At 44.1% G+C, this 16,104-nt stretch overlaps 1 protein-coding gene across 5 annotated transcripts in view; it reads left to right on the forward strand.

Moving 5' to 3' along the window:
* Positions 1 to 16,104, forward strand: part of HNF1A (HNF1 homeobox A) — a 54,626-nt gene that overhangs the window by 36,801 nt on the left and 1,721 nt on the right. The window contains exons 4-10 of one of the 5 annotated variants that reach the window (XM_077461500.1): positions 2,338 to 2,561; positions 5,444 to 5,758; positions 6,823 to 6,882; positions 7,317 to 7,505; positions 7,582 to 7,703; positions 10,770 to 10,884; positions 14,151 to 14,291. In XM_077461500.1, coding sequence (XP_077317626.1) covers positions 2,338 to 2,561; positions 5,444 to 5,758; positions 6,823 to 6,882; positions 7,317 to 7,505; positions 7,582 to 7,703; positions 10,770 to 10,884; positions 14,151 to 14,197 — 1,072 coding nt within the window. In that variant the 3' untranslated portion in view covers positions 14,198 to 14,291. Of the gene's footprint in view, positions 1 to 2,337; positions 2,562 to 5,443; positions 5,759 to 6,822; positions 6,883 to 7,316; positions 7,506 to 7,581; positions 7,704 to 10,769; positions 10,885 to 14,150; positions 14,292 to 16,104 lie in introns of those variants that run through there. The other 4 variants (XM_077461496.1, XM_077461497.1, XM_077461498.1 and 1 more) reach the window with 4 other exon arrangements.

Raw genomic sequence — 16,104 nt, forward strand, 5'->3', positions numbered from 1 at the left:
AGTTTTTTTTCGTGCAACCCACTGGATTGCAAAAAATCCTGTAGTGTGTACCCAGCTTAAGTTGCTGATCAATTAAGAACCGCTGAGTTAAAGCATAACTTGAACTTTCTCCCTCTTAATAAACTTATACAGTGAGATAATAAACTACTTAAAGAGGAAGTAAACCCTGATGGGTTTACTTCCTCTTTTTTTCCCTGCAAAGGTAAAGCATAATGGACTACTATGCATCGCATAGTAGCTCATTATGTGTCACTTACCTGACACAGGAGCCAGCGAAGTCGCCGCTGTCCCCTGTAGTCCGCCGCATCCATCTTGCTGGTGGCGTCTCGCAGCTCCGCCGAATGACAGCGGCGAAGCCGCGATGACGTCACTCCCGCGCATGCGCGCGGGAGTCGCGTCTCGCAGCTCCGCCGCTGTCATTCGGCGAGGCCGCAATGACGTCACTCCCGCGCATGCGCACGGGAGTCGACAAATTAGGCAGCTCCATTCTTGGACTTGCTGCGTTTAGTGCGCCTGCGCGCCGCTGACAGCGTCACTCGCCGCATGCGCCGTAGACAGCGGTGCCCATTTTCGGGCAAATATTTCCTAAACCATATAGGTTTAGGAGATATTGCTTGGACCTACAGGTAAGCCTTAATCTAGGCTTACCTGTAGGTCAAAGTGGTTTGTAAGGGTTTACAACCACTTTAAAGTGGTTGTAAACCCACGGAAAAAAAAAACCCTGCAAGACAAAGGCATGATGAGCTAGTATTCACTCCCTGGTCATCTCTCGCCTCGACTCACTCCTCATTGGACTAACTTTACATACACTATCCCCCCTTCATTCCATAATGAATGCTGCTGCAAGATTCATCCACCTTACCAACCGTTCAGTGTCCTCCCCCCCCTCTCTGCCAATCCTTGCACTGGCTTCCACTCACCCAACCAATAAAATTCAAAGTACTAATTTTAATTCACAAAGCCATCCACAACTCGGCCCCCCAGCTATATCACTAACCTAGTCCCAAAATACCAACCAAGCCGCTCTTTTCGGTCCTCCCAAGGCCTCCTACTCTCTTGCTCCCTTGTCACCTCCTCCCATGCTCACCTCCAGGATTTCTCCAGAGCTTCTCCCCAATCTGTCCGACTGTCCCCTAATCTATCCATCTTTAGACTATCCCTGAAAACCCTTCTCTTTAAAGAAGCCTATCCTGCTTCTAACTAATACACTGTTTTACTTTCTCCATCAGCTCATCCCCCACAGCTATTACCTTTTGTATCAATTGACCCTCCCTCCTAGATTATAAGCTCTAGTGAGCTGGCTACTCTGCTTCCTCTGTTACCAAATTGTAATGTAACTGTAATGTTTGCCTTCATTTTGTTAAGCACTGCGCAAACTGTTGGCGCTATATAAATCCTGTATAATATTAATAATAGTATGCATAGCATACTAGCACATTATGAAATACTTACCTTAGATTGAAGCCCCACAGTGGTCTCGGCACACTGCTGTGGCTGGTACATGTCTCCTGGAGTTATTTCTTGGTATCGCAGGCTCCAGCTCTGTGCTTGGATGAAAACATGATAACGTCACTCCTGCACATGCGCACAGGAGCCGCCGGTAATGGCAAAGCAGCTGAAGAAATGGCACGAGCGAGTCGTTTCTTCAGTGCGCATGTGCCGATGGCTTCAGCACATGCTGATACAGTAAATATCTTCTAAACGGTGCTATAATAGGGCTTACCTGTAGGTAAAAGTGGTGTGTTATGCCACGTACACATGACTGGACTTTCTGGCAGACTAGGTCTGACAGTCTTCCCGATGGACTTTCGGTAGAGTTCCGACGGACTTTCCGAACGAACGGGCTTGGCCACGCACGAACGGATTCAATCCGTTTCAAAGCCTGTTCGTTTTGAACGTGATGACGTAAGACAGGACTAAAAAAAGGAAGTTCAATAGCCAGTAGCCAACAGCTTCTCTTGCATCGTATTTGTTTCGCCAGACCAGCATACAGACGAATGGTTTTCCCAATAGGAATTGAGTCCGTTTTAACTAAAAACGATCGGGTTAGCCCACACATGATCGGATTTTCAGACGGACTGATTCCGTCGGACCTAGTCTGCCGGAAAGTCCAGTCGTGTATAAGGTTTTCTGCCATAAAAAAATATTGCATGGGTAATTAGGCTTTTCTGGAACATCTTTTCTCTATATCATGAGCATACCTGTTCAGCAGTGAAGGTCAACCTATTCACCAAGTCACCGACCTGAAACTGACTGCTTCCGCCAGAGCCTAAAAATACAGATATATTATTTAAACAAAGAAAAGTATTTTATATAAATTTTGTTAATTTAAAAAAGGTCTCTCTATTCCAGGGCAGAGTGCATACAGAGAGGAGTATCACCATCCCAAGCACAAGGACTGGGCTCTAACTTAGTGACAGAAGTGAGAGTTTATAATTGGTTTGCTAACAGGCGCAAGGAAGAGGCATTCCGGCATAAATTAGCAATGGACACCTACAATGGTCAGCAGAGCTCCACTACTGGCCTAACGGCACATGATTTGCCTTCAGCCAAGACACCAGGTACTTGCAGCCTTTGCTTATCTATATGTATGAGGCTTTCCTCCTTATATCGTTCAGCTGCTATGTATCTTCACTGGTTTAAGTAGAAGTTACTGAAAAAGAGCAGCCATGTGACCAAACTGCAGTGAGTTTAATTGACATCTATCTATACATGATTTGTTCACCTTTTTCTTAATAATGTCTTTTTTGGGATTGCAACACTTTTGCTGTGGCAGATAGCTATACCTCCTGTACCATGAGAAATACACCAATCAGCCATACATTTATGACCACCCACCCAATCTTAAGCAGGTTCCCCTTTTTCTGGCAAAACAGCCCTAAACCATCAAGGCATGGATTTCATTAGCACTCTTAAGGTATGCTGTGGTATCTGGCACCAAGTCATTAGTAGCAGATCTTGCTAGGTGGGGCCTCCATGGATCTTAACTGTTTCTTAGCTGATCACTTGGAGATATGGAAAATTTGGAGGCAAAGTCAACACCTCAAACTCATTGTTGTGTTCCTTAAACCATTCTTGAATAATTTTTCCAGTGTGGCAGGGAACATTATCCTGCTGAAAGTGGCCATTGCCATAATTGAATGCTGTTTCCATGATGGGGTGTACTTGGTCAGCAACAATGTTTAGGTAGATGGTAAGTAACATCCACATCAATGGCAGGACCAAGGTTTCCCAGTAGATCTTTGCCCAAAGCATCAAACTGCCTCTGCTGGCCTGCCTTCTTCCCATAGTGCATCCTGGTGCCATCTTTGCCCCAGGTAAGTGGCGCGCACACACACCCAGCCATCCACATGATAAATGAAAACACGATTCTTCAAACCAGGCCACCTTCTTCCATTTCTCTGTGGTCCAGTTCTGATGCTCACGTGCCCATTGTAGGTGCTTTTGGCTGTGGACACAGGTCAGCATGGGCATCCTGATTGGTCTGCAGCTACGTAGCCCCTTACACAACCATCTGTGATCCATTGTATGTTCTGACACCTTTGTATTGGAACCAGCATGAACTTTTTCAGCAATTTGAGCTACGGTAGCTCCTCTATTTGATTGGACTACATGGGACAGCCTTTGCTCCCCATGTGCCCTTAACAAGCCTTAACTGCCCATGACCCTGTTACCAGGTTTCCTTCCTTGGTGTGTCCTGATCACTGCAGACCAGGAATATTCCAAAAGAGTTGGAGTTTTTGAGTTGCTCTGACTCTAGCCATTACAGATTTTCCCTTGTCAAAGTCCCTCAAATCCTTACACTTTCCAATTGTTTTCTACTTTCAACACACCAAATTCAGGGACAACATGTTTACTTGCTGCCTAATATATCCCACCCACTTTCAGATGCCATTGTAATGAAATAATCAATGTTATTAATTTTACCTGTCAGTGTTCATTAAAATTATGGCTGATCTGTGTAAGTAGGCTGCTATTGCTTAATTAAGACCTGAACTGGGTCCCAAAAAAGGCAAGCAGAGGGCAAAGGTATTGCCCATAGGCTCCATGCAACTGATCCTTTCCTCATTTTTGGCTTACCATGCCTAGTCCTGTACTGTGTATCTGGGGATAATTTACTAAAGGCAAATCCACTCTGCACTGCCAGTGCACTTGGAAGTGCAGTCGCTGTAAATCTGAGGCAAAATTCTGAAATACGAGGAAGCTCTGCTGATTTTATCATCCAATCATGTACAAGCAAAAATGTGTTTTTTTATTTTCCTTGCATGTTCCCCTCGGATCTACAGAGACTGCACTTCCAAGTGCACTTGCAGTGCAAAGTGAATTTGCCTTTAGTAAATAAACCCCTCTGTGTGAAAATGGCATTAGAGGCAGGGTTTTACTTTTTCATGTCAGAGTTGAAACCTGATGACTGGTAGGGCAATACTCAAAAAGCAAGAGAGGTGAAGGAAACATTGATACACAAAATGGACGAAGAAAAAAAGTAGGGAGATCCTTGCACTGCAGGTCCACAGGTACAACTTCCTCTCCAGCAAGGAGAACAATAAGCAGCGCAGTAGTGACATTCATATTGTGAGACTAGCAGTCAGAGACAAGAATGCCTTACAGTGCACACTACAGATTTATAGCTATGAGGCTCTATGCACAGAGCCCAAGGCACACTCACATACCAGGAAGGTCCCTGCTACTTTTCAGGATGTATTCAAGACAAAAAGTTAAACATTTTAAAGTATTGCTTAGGGAAAATTGACGTTTCTAGACGTTCAATGTAAGACTTTAAAATTGTAGTAAAAGCTGGTATGGTTATGGATATTATATAGATTTGAATCTAGTACGATATACTAATAGATGTGTGTTGTTATGTACTAATAGGCCCCAATGGGGTTTAGTTTTTTATGCATGTTAAACAAAAAGTATTTTTTATTCCAAAAAGTGTGGTACCTCAAAAGGACATCATACAGTCTTAATCATTCATAAATTCGCTCTGTTCTTGTTGATATGGTACCAGTTTCGCATTCCATTACCTACATTATAGAGTCAATAACGTTTTCAGAAGGCCAAGTAAGTGAAATCAGGATACCCAATCTGCATACATGTTTCAGGTTGGCAATCGAAAGTGTGACAGGCATTTTCAGAAGGAGTTCTTCAATGGTAAACTGCAGATAGTTCTCAGTACAGTTTTCTTTCAATACCACCATAATCTTTATAATTGGATTTTAAACTACTATGGAAGAAAGCAATGCACACATGTTTTTATGTTATAGTGTTACTAATTAGTAGTTCCCAAGATTATTATTTGCATATTTTTCTGTTTTCTAATAACAATCAATGATTGTAAAGGAAATGCATTGAGACACACTGCAGCTGAAACAAATGAGGAAAGTGGCGTACATATCAGTAGTGAATTGCTTTGTATTAATGGTAACACGTTATCTCACAATAGGCATTCGGTACACCCAAGACTCCTCCAGTGAGCGAGGACCCTCTATGGTGAGCAACCAAAATGGCATGTCTCCAAGCAACTTGGAACACAGCCATGGTCTCATGAGCAGTGAAAGCAAATTAATTCCATCAGCAGGAGGCTCCCTTCCACCCGTCAGCACGCTTACTGCTCTGCACAGCCTGGACCATGGACAGCACACAATTGGACAGACACAGAACCTCATCATGGCTTCACTCCCAAGTGTCATGACAATCGGCACAGATGCATCACTTGGACAAGCGTTTGGCAACTCTGGACCATCAACATTAGTGATAGGTAAAAATATATCTAAAGCCTTGTAGAAACTCCCATTATGATCCAGTATGAGCAATAAAGGATACAACTCTTTTGTGCAAGAATAAAAAAAAAATTTACTTGAGGAAAAAGCAGGTTACAAAAGTACCTGTATTGTTGACTTTATTGGTAATGATTATCCTGGCCGGCAGAGCACAATGATTACTGCTAGTGGCTATAGCTGCCAGCAGTAATTACTTGTCAATAATCCAACAGGCTGGTTGTACCCAAGTAGATCAATGGATCGTCTTGGATACAACCAGCCTGCCCATAGATGGATCAAATCTTGGCCAGTCCCTGTTGAACCAGCTGAGATGTGATCCATTCTATGGCCGGCTTAACTGTAGGAGTGAGTACCACTGAGGAGGAAATTCTGGTCTAGTGAAACTTTTTTTTTTTTCCTTTTGGCTAAAGTGCTAGGACACTAAGAAACAAGGGCAGGCTGGCATCTCTCAATTTTAATTAAAACTTAAAAAATTGCCAACTTGTGTATTAAAGTGGTTGTAAACCTTTCCATATACCCAGTGAAGTGACTATCCTCAGATGATATACAGAGATTAACAAGTCCTCCTACATAAGTTGTTCTTAAAGTTTGTTTGAGTTGTCAGAAAAAAGGGGGCGGGAGCTGAAACAAAATGTTGCAGAGCTCAGTGAGGAGAGCTCTGAGTGCTGATTGGAGGAAGGAACACACTCCCTTTACACAGCACACATGACCAGAGCTGCGGCTGTCATTAATCTGGAGATCTGGTGTCAGGAAATCTTGTCAGAAGTGACTATTGCTGATAGCAGAGGAACGAGGCAGCAGACAGAAATTACACTTATACTTTGTTCATATTTCATGTCTGAGATTTCCAACCACTTTAAAGTGTTACTAAACCCACAACAGTAAAATCAGTCTGTATATGCAGTAAGCGCAGTAAAATCAGTCTGCACATGCAGTAAAGCATGCTTGTTATACTCACTGTGGAACCTAAGGGGTTAATCCTCTGCAATGTTTAAAAAGGCTGTTTGATCATGTCTTCTCTGAATCTCCCTTTCTTCCACAGTCTCCAATCCATCTGCTGATAGAACAGACCCTTGGGGGCACTCTGCACATGTTCAGTTTGGTGTGTATTTTTTTTTTTCCTTGGGAGGGTGCATGTGATTGGCGCAGGCCCAACCAGCACTGTCCAGACAGAGGGTCAGGGGTCCTGCAGCCTCCTAGGGCAGTCAGGGTAGAATGAAAACTCCTCCTACAAGCTTTAACCAGACACTGATAGAAGTCACAAGACTGTTATATGCTGCTGATGAGAAAAGGTATTTAGCAGTTTATATTTACCAAATGTCTATGTTCTGTGTACTATGGGAGACCCGATATAGTGAATGCAGGATCCTGGGTTTAGTAACACTTTAACTGTTCCCCTTTCTAGAGACCAATATCAGATGGCAGGATCTCTTGTGGCAGAGTCACCTGTCTGACATCTGCCTATGGCATATTCAAGAAGATCATTATTGAATCATGTTTAATGTGGTCTAACGTCACATCCCCTTTGTGTTCCAGGTCTTACATCCCAGTCTCAAAGTGTTCCTGTGATCAACAGTGTAGGCAGCAGTCTGACAACATTACAGCCTGTCCAGTTCTCCCAGCAAATCCATACTTCACACCAGCAGCAATTAGTACAACAGGTTCAAGGTCAGATGGCACAAAACCCCTTCATGGCCACAATGGCTCAGCTCCAGTCTCCACATGGTAAGAGTCTAGCCCTGTGAAAATAAGAATGTTAATCTAAATCAGACATGTCTTAACTGTTATCTTATCTCTGCAGCTCTGTACAGCCACAAATCAGATGTTGCCCAGTATGCATCTGCTAGTTTCTTCCCACAGACCATGGTCATCACAGACACATCAAACTTGGGAACATTCACTAGTCTAACACCCACCAAACAGGTAATTCCATGTCAGTCACATGCAGAAATAATGTTTACATTTGGAAAAATGCATGGATGTGCATAATATGTAAAGCACACTTGCCATAAGGTAGGGGGAGAATCTCATCTCAGGTACAGCCCAGATGGTGCCCTAGACTAGAAGATGGCATTCTTTACCCCCTCAACTGTCCCAGATCCTTCAAGACTGTCCTGGCACACGTACCATGAATCCTGCCCCTGTTTCAGCACTACATATGAGCTGCACTGTAAAGTGGAGAGACCTTCGGTCCCAAGGACACACATTTTTAGTGACTTAGTGGTTAGCCCTGGGATCCTGGATTCAGCTCCCAAGCAGGACTCTGTCTGCATGGAGTTTGCATGCTCTCCCTGTGCTTATATGGATTTATGCTGAGAGAGAGGGAGCCACCACCTAAGTGTAGATTTTATTAATAAAGACACATATGTATGCCCTGTGATCAGTAAAACACTGCCATATCAAGTGGCCTGGGTCCAGTATGTCCACCCTGGAACGGATTGTCTGCTTGAGGGAAAAAGACTGGTGTCTGAATGCAGAGTTTGGCAGGGATGCGGCCAGGCCGGACAGAGTAGAGCAAGGAAACAACTAGCTAGGTGGAATGCAGGTCTCTTGGTCTCCTAGAGCTGTAAAAGGCAATGCAATACAGGGAAGCGTTTGGGGCTCCGTGACAACTGATGACATCACAGGTGATGTATGTGGGGGACGATGTTATGCATTTTTGGGGCAGTCTCGCACCTTTGTCAAGCCAACTAAGGTTTTGGAGAGGAAGCCATTTATTGTGTAGCTGCCACTGCAGTGAAAACTCCACAGCCATTTACCTTACATACTGTAAATTCACATTAGTCCTTGCTCTCAAGGAGTTTACAATTTAAGGACCCTTTATCACATGCATACATACAAGCTCACACACATTAGGGGCAATTTAGACAGGAACTAATTAATCTACTAGCATGTCTTTGGAGTGTGTGAGAAAACAAAAGTACCCAAAGAACCCTCTGCAAACTGTAGATAATTTCCTAGTTGGGATTCAAACTGAGAAGCCCAGTGCTGCAAGGCAGAAGTGCCACTCTGCTGCCCTACTCTTTCTTTTACAAAATAATTTTATTGCAAAGAAATTCAACAGATTAGTTCAACAATGGGATGGTTACATCAAACATAGCTTAAGGGAAAAATCCCGACAGAGGGACGCAAAAAGGAATGTTACATAATTTTTAATTGCATTATAACATATTGACAGTGGTCTTTAAAGCGGAGTTCCACCCAACAGTGGAACTTCCGCTCATCTGATTCTCCCCCCCCCCTCCAGTGCCACATTTGGCACCTTTCGGGGGGAGCAGATGCCTGTCTTCGACAGGTATCCTGTCCCAATTCCGGAAGACCAGACCACAGCGATCTACGTCAGTAGCTCAGCCCCCCCCCCCCCTTCTATTCTGCCGGCCAGTGAAGAGCGTAGTACATTTCGCACAGTAGGGGCCTGGCCGTGAAGCCAAAAGGCTACACTGCTGGGTTCCTTTAGTAGGAATTGCCACGGCAGCAGATGCCCTCATCGCTGGACTTCAGGACAGGTAAGTGTCCTAATGTATGTGTAGCTGCTGACTTTTAAAGGGGCGTGCAGACGTCCTTTTTTAATCCTTGATGAAGAAAGCTTACTACTCCAGACAATAGTGCATGGTGGACTAAAACCTAGACTCCCAATCTTGTTAATAGGAAACACAAAAAGGTTCAGCTGGTAGAGAGTGGGTGCCTATGTAGATAAGTATATGATATACAAATGATAAGATGTGATCACTGTAGCAATCCTCACCAAACCCACGCCCGGCAGCCTGGTGAATAATAAAGACATTTATACATAAAAAGAGAAGAGCTAGGGGAAAGCTGGAAAATTGAATGAAAAGGAAAAGGAAAGTAGCCAAGAGAAGAGGGGAAAGAGGGGGGAGGTGTCCAGAGGGGTGTGCAGCAGGAGATCACTCAAATTGAAAGGAGCTTTTGATCGAAACTGGAAGGTTGGGTGTATGTTATCCACGACTGCCAGGCCCTGAGGAATTTATCATGGATTGCCGAAGCAAAGGGCATTAGAGTTTCTCGTTTATCATGATATCGTTTATACGGTTCTTAACTGCTTACTTAGTTAGTAAGGTTGAATAAAGACACCAGTCCATCCAGTTCAACCTGAGCGAGTATGGGTGCATGGCTACAATTATCCCTATTCTATTGAAGGTAACCATATAGCTCCGTCAATTTATGCAGCGCTCCACACATACATCGCACTCACATCGGTCCCTACCCTCAAGGAGCCCACAATCCAAGGTCCCCAACTCACATTCATATACTAGGGCCAATTTTGGACAGAAGTCAATTAACCTACCAGCATGTCTTTGGAGTGTGGGAGGAAACCAGAGTACCCGGAGGAAACCCACGCAGGCACAGGGAGAACATGCAAACTCCAGGCAGGTAGTATTGTGGTTGGGATTCGAACCAGCAACCCTTTTTACTGCTAGGCGAGAGTGCTACCCACTACACCACTGTGCCGCTGCTTCAAAGCTAAGCAGAGGTGTATTGCTGCCCTATTATTTCAATGCAGTGAAACGTAGGGCAGATGGAAGTGAAGAGGTTAACCCACACCCAGTATTCAGCACAGTATAATCATGCCTACTTTTTTTTTTACCTAATGCAAAAAAAGTGTCTCTCTTTCCCAGGTTCTAATATTGGGGGGTATGTAGAGATGGAGAAGGGGTGTGGGGTGGGTGTTTGTGTGTGCTTTAATTAAAAAGCTGCAGCAACATATCTGTCTGCTTTATACAAGTTTATTTTATGTGGTTGTGGGGGTTGCCATTTCAGTGTTCGCCCCAGGCAGTAGAAGAGTTAGATTCACTGCTGGTAATATACACGGCAGATAAGAATATAGAGCCAGGAACCATGTGCGGTCAAAAAGCTTGTCCTGTCATTGTTGGAACAACAAACTAATCATGAGAAAAATAGCACTAAATTGATATCATGTGTTGGGAGAGGAAACCAGCGCCTACATTGTTGAATGTATTCTGTCATCAGGTCCACTCCTTGCACAGTAGTGCACAGGAAGACTCTCAGGGCTCCCAGCTCCAGAGCCAAGACTCCAATATCCTGCACCTCACTTCAAGCCACCGCCTCTCCCCCAGTCCAACAGGTAAGAACCATATTGCAGTTAGAATCTTCAATGAAGTACGTATTGATATGTTTATCAATAAAATAAACATATACTGTATGTGACATAATGAAAGATATTTTGTTTACTCATACAATGCCAACACAAACATCAAATATTTACAAAGATAAAGAGTGCTTTCTATTAGTTCTCCAGAGTACAAGCTAATGGCAATAGCACACATGGTCCAGCGGTGCACTCACCCGCGCTGTGTTCTCCCTTGGCAGCCGCGGCATCTCTACTCTGGGCACCCTGCGGTGGGAGCTAGGGAGGAGGTTTTAAAGCAAAAGTTCCCCTTTTGGGTGGAACGCCGCTTTAACTACTTGTTGACAATTATCCCATTAGAGAGACATTGGTTATAACATGCAGGCAATGAGTGGCTGCTAAAAATAAAAAATAAAAAAAATCAAAGTAGATCTATGACCTCCCATTAAAGTGGTTGTAAACCCTACAAACCACTTTGACCTACAGGTAAACCTAGATTAAGGCTTACCTGTAGGTCCAAGAAATATCTCCTAAACCTATACGGTTTAGGAGATATTTACCCGAAGACAGCCACCGCTGTCTACGGCGCATGCGCCGCAGACAGCGGCGCGCAGGCACACTGGGCAGGCTGCGGCAATATGCCGCGAGTGTCGGCTCCCCTGCGCATGCGCGGGAGTGACGTCATTGCGGCTCCAGCTAATCACATCGCCGGAGCAGCGAGACCCGGAAGTCGCTCCGGGATACATGGCAGCGGAAAAGAGGAAGACGGGGGAACGCTTTGGGGGGCTTCATTCTCAGGTAAGTTATTCATAATGAGCTAGTATGCATGCTCATTATGCCTTTGCCTTACAGGGTGTGTTTTTTTTTTTTTTTTGGCCTTAAAGCTGAATTTCAGGTTTACATTCATGTTAGTTTATTTGGCCCAAGTAAACCATTTTCTTTACTAATTGATGCAGCTGCTGTCAGTATAGTATACAGCTCTGTGTTCCAGGCAGCAGTACAGAGACTTCCTGTCTGCTGCCAGTCAGGATAAGTGCTTCTCAGCCATTCACAGGAAGCCATGTATTTTTATCAATGAATATAAGGCGTCCTCTGATTGAGGTGGAGATTGAGACATTGTTCATCCTCCTCTTCACCTCGGCCAATCAGAGGAAGCCTTGTATTTATTGATAAAATAGCCTTCTTGTGAATAGCTTAGGAGCACAATGCTGTCCTGGCCACAGACAGGAAGTCCTGTATCACTGCCGGAATATAGTGCTGTATACTGTATGGAGCTGATGCTACATACAGCTTAAAAAGGAGTTCCAGCCTGGGGGAGAAAAAATGAAAAGTCAGCAGCTACAAATACTGTAGCTACTGACTTTTACTATAAGGACACTTACCTGCCCAGGGAGCCTGCGATGTCGGCACCCGAAGCCTACCCGTCCATCAGCTCCAAGTGTCAGCATCCTTACTACTGCGCATGTGTGAATGGTCCCGTCATCTTCTGGAGCACACACAGGTCCCAGAAGGCAACGGGGAAAGTAGGAGGGCACCAACAAAACAGCGGAAGTGATGAACCTCACCACAGCACCGTGGAACAGATGTCCGGAAGAAACATACCAAAAAAGGTATGAACACAATTATCCAAAAACGGGGTTCAAAGGAGTTCAATTTCTGCCTGGAACTCCGCTTTAAAGTGATTGTAAACGATCACCTTGTAAAACAACCCATTCAGTTTAAAATAGAATGAAAAGCAAAACATTTCTGTACAGATATAAAAATACATTACTAAACGTTTCCCCCCCCCTTTTTTTTTTTTATATAAGGGATTACATTCCCTCTGTTCCCAGCTGCATAAGAGCTGGGGGAGGAGAAACAGCAGAACACTGAGCTTCCCAGGGAATGGCTGTGCAGTGGGGGCGTGTCAGGACAACTCTAATCATTGGAGGAGAGTACACAGAGTTCCCAACATAGCTAGAGAACTGATCACGATGTGTTCTCCTGCTTAGTGTGGTCATTGTTTCATAGGAAAGCAGAGGGAATGGCTGGTATACCAGGGATTTCACATAAAGGAAGCAAAACAAAGAGAACAGGAGACTTTCTCATACAAGTACATGGTACAATAGGCACATTTTGGGAATATAAACTATTGGGGTAAAAAATGCTTTAAACAGTGCTGATAGAGGGCGCATCAGTTAATAAAGAAAATAGTTTGTTTGGGGCAGCTTGGCCCAAATGAACTCTTTAAAGTGAAAGTAACCCTGGAATTCATCTTTAAGAAAAAAATGTGCTGCACTTAATTATAAGTGTATCTGCACTGCGGCTGGCCATACACGGTGTAAATTTCTTTCCTGCAAACACACAATTCCCATAGACCGTGCTGACAGGGGGATCCCTCCCGCCGAGCAATTGTCTTCTCCATGCGGAGAAGACAATTGTCTATAGCAGCCACTAGCAATAATCGCAAGAGAATCCAGTAGGCCTGTCATACCCAAGTTGATCGATCAACTTGGTACATTCAGCCTGCCCACTAACGGTTTAAATTTAAACCATGTATGGCCGGGCCTTATAATTTTCGTATAGCCCCCCTTCAAAGTCCCAGAAATACCTTGCCAGTGAAGTCCACCTAATGAATGAAGCTTCCTGTGATGGCATGTAAACAAGAGCTTAAAAAAAATAAGCATGTACTGATAGCTCCTGCAGTCTACTGCAAATTAAATATTATATCCCATGATACGCCCACAGGTTTGCATTAAGACTAATACTAGGAACACACTATCAGTTTTTTTCATCCTGCGGGCTGAACGAAAAAAAAACAAAAAAACAGAGGAGCTTGAGAAGAGCTTGCTGTACTAACTATCCAATGTTAGTACAGTGATCTCCCCATTGAGCTATTGTGTTATGACAGGGGGGCTGTCCTCTCCCCCTTGAACACTCTGGTCAGTGCTCACAGCCATTGGCAGATTTTTTTGCGGGCATGCCCTTTGATAGAAGCCAGAAGTTCGGCCAGCTTCTGTCTGACAGGCTGCTGTACACATGGGCCAAATTTCGGATAGTTTCTGTTGAACCGGGGCAATATTCAGGCTGTGTACACAAGGCTTAAAGGCTAAGCTTACCTTTTGAACAGAATTTTACTTTCCCTAATAAATAGAATCCTTTTGTAATATGTCTGGCCCAGCCATCCCAATGTTCTTATCTCTCACTTACCTCATCCACAAAAGGTTTGAAATTTCAGGTTTCTGTCTTAAAAAAATTCCTTCTGCTTGCATCACTTCCTGTAGGTCATCTCCCATCATTCTGTGTTTTTGCATCACAGAAAAGGGTGTGATAGGGCGTGCATTACCAGTCTGGACCACACCTCCCTCATTACTATACCACCACCTACTTCTTCCCTTAAAGGGGTTGTAAAGGTAATTTTTTAATTTTTTTTAAAACAACAAACATGTCTATACTTACCTACTCTGTGCAATGGAATCGCGCAGAGCAGGCGGGAACCTCCTCTTTTCGGGTGACCCGCTGGAGTTCCTAGTACCTCCTCTCTGGCCAGAAGTGGCTTCCCATGGGGAGACTCGTGCATGCTCACACCCGTGTCCCTCTGCTGTATCCATTGACACTGACAGTGGGATTTGGCCCGCCCCCTCATCACTGGCTTTGATTGACAGCACTGGGAGCCAATGGCTCCTGGTGTCGCAGCAAAGGCAGCGAGACCTGGAAGTGATTGGAGAAAAGATCTGTGGACGTGCACGGCCCTAGATCAAATGAGGTCTCAGGTAAGTAAAGGATGGCCGAGGGGGGGCGATGCTGACACCTAAACATTTTTTTTACCTTAAAGTGATTGTAAAGGCTTGTTTTTTTTGTATAACAAACATGTTATACTTGCCTCCTCTGTGCAGTTGGTTTTGCACAGAGCAGCCTGGATCCTCCTCTTCTCGGGTCCCTCTTCTGCTCTCCTGGCCCCTACCCCCTTTTGAGTGGCCCTCAGCCAGCAGCTTGCTACAGGGGGCACCCAAGCCAAGTCAGAGCTCTGTGTATTCATGCAGACATGGAGCCCCAGCCTGGCCCCGCTTCCTCTCTTCCCTGATTGTCCGACTGACTTTGATTGACAACCGCAGGAGCCAATGGCACCACTGCTCTGTCAATCAGTAGGAGTGTCCTGGATGGCTGAGGGGATCATGGACATTGCTATAGAGAGAAGGGGCTCCATTAGGTAATTAGGGGGGTGCTGCTACACACATAAGGTTTTTTTTATCTTAATGCGTAGAATGCATTAAGATAAAAAAAAACTTCTGCCTTAACAACTCCTTTAATGCAAGGAATGCATTAGGTAAATAAACGTTTAGAGTTTATAACCCCTTTAAGGTGACTATACACATTACAATCTGATTGTACAATCTTCTATCAGCTATGTAGTGCAAGGGCCTGCCTGATTTGATACAAATTGCTAGATTGTTGAGGTGGATCCTCCTGTTCCATAGTTCTAGCAAAATCTAACGGAAAAATTGTACAGAGATTGTACAATCAGATTGCATAGTGTATGGCCAGCTTTATACAAGCACATAGGAAGGAGTGGATGGAGACCCTCAGTTTTCAGACCTCGTTTGAATCTACACATAGCTAGCACTCACATTCCCGCAAACTTTCTTTTTGGGGGGAGTTTTTTTTTTTTTTTGTGGAGCATGGCGCATTTTTTATCATGCTTTTTGGTGGGCTTGCAGCGTTTGGAAACACACAGTTGTGAATGCAAGCCTCATTGTTCTTATGTAAACACACCAAATTTCACTTTTAAGGCCCATTCACACTAAGAGTAGTGGGATCGTATGTTTTTTGGCTAGTTTTTTCCTATGACAGGCATAGGGCAGGCCGTTGCGTGCTAATGGGGTCAGCTGGTAAACTCCTTCTATTGTCTTACTGATTTCTCAATCCAAAATCTACATAACAGGAAGCGATGAAGCTTTCTAATGAAATACAGCAGGGGCTAAGGTAAGGCCTTGTTCTAAAAACCAAAGAAAGATTTTTCTTTATGCAGCAGAGGTACATTAATGGTATATTGGTACATGAGGAGCTGGAATTTAGAAGAAAAAAAAAAAAAAAGTGAACTTAGCCTTTAAGGTTGAGCGGCAAAATAAAATTTGAGAGTACCCAATTTAACTTCAAAATGCATTGTGAACTGTATTTCTAACTGCTGAAACGAAAGAAGACGAACATGTTGATTTTGTAACCTTTTTTCCTGCACAG

This window comes from Lithobates pipiens, unplaced genomic scaffold, assembly GCF_037356315.1.
Source record: "Lithobates pipiens isolate NorthernLeopardFrog02 unplaced genomic scaffold, aLitPip1_a1.2 Scaffold_3, whole genome shotgun sequence".
NCBI classification, from domain to species: Eukaryota; Metazoa; Chordata; class Amphibia; order Anura; family Ranidae; genus Lithobates; species Lithobates pipiens.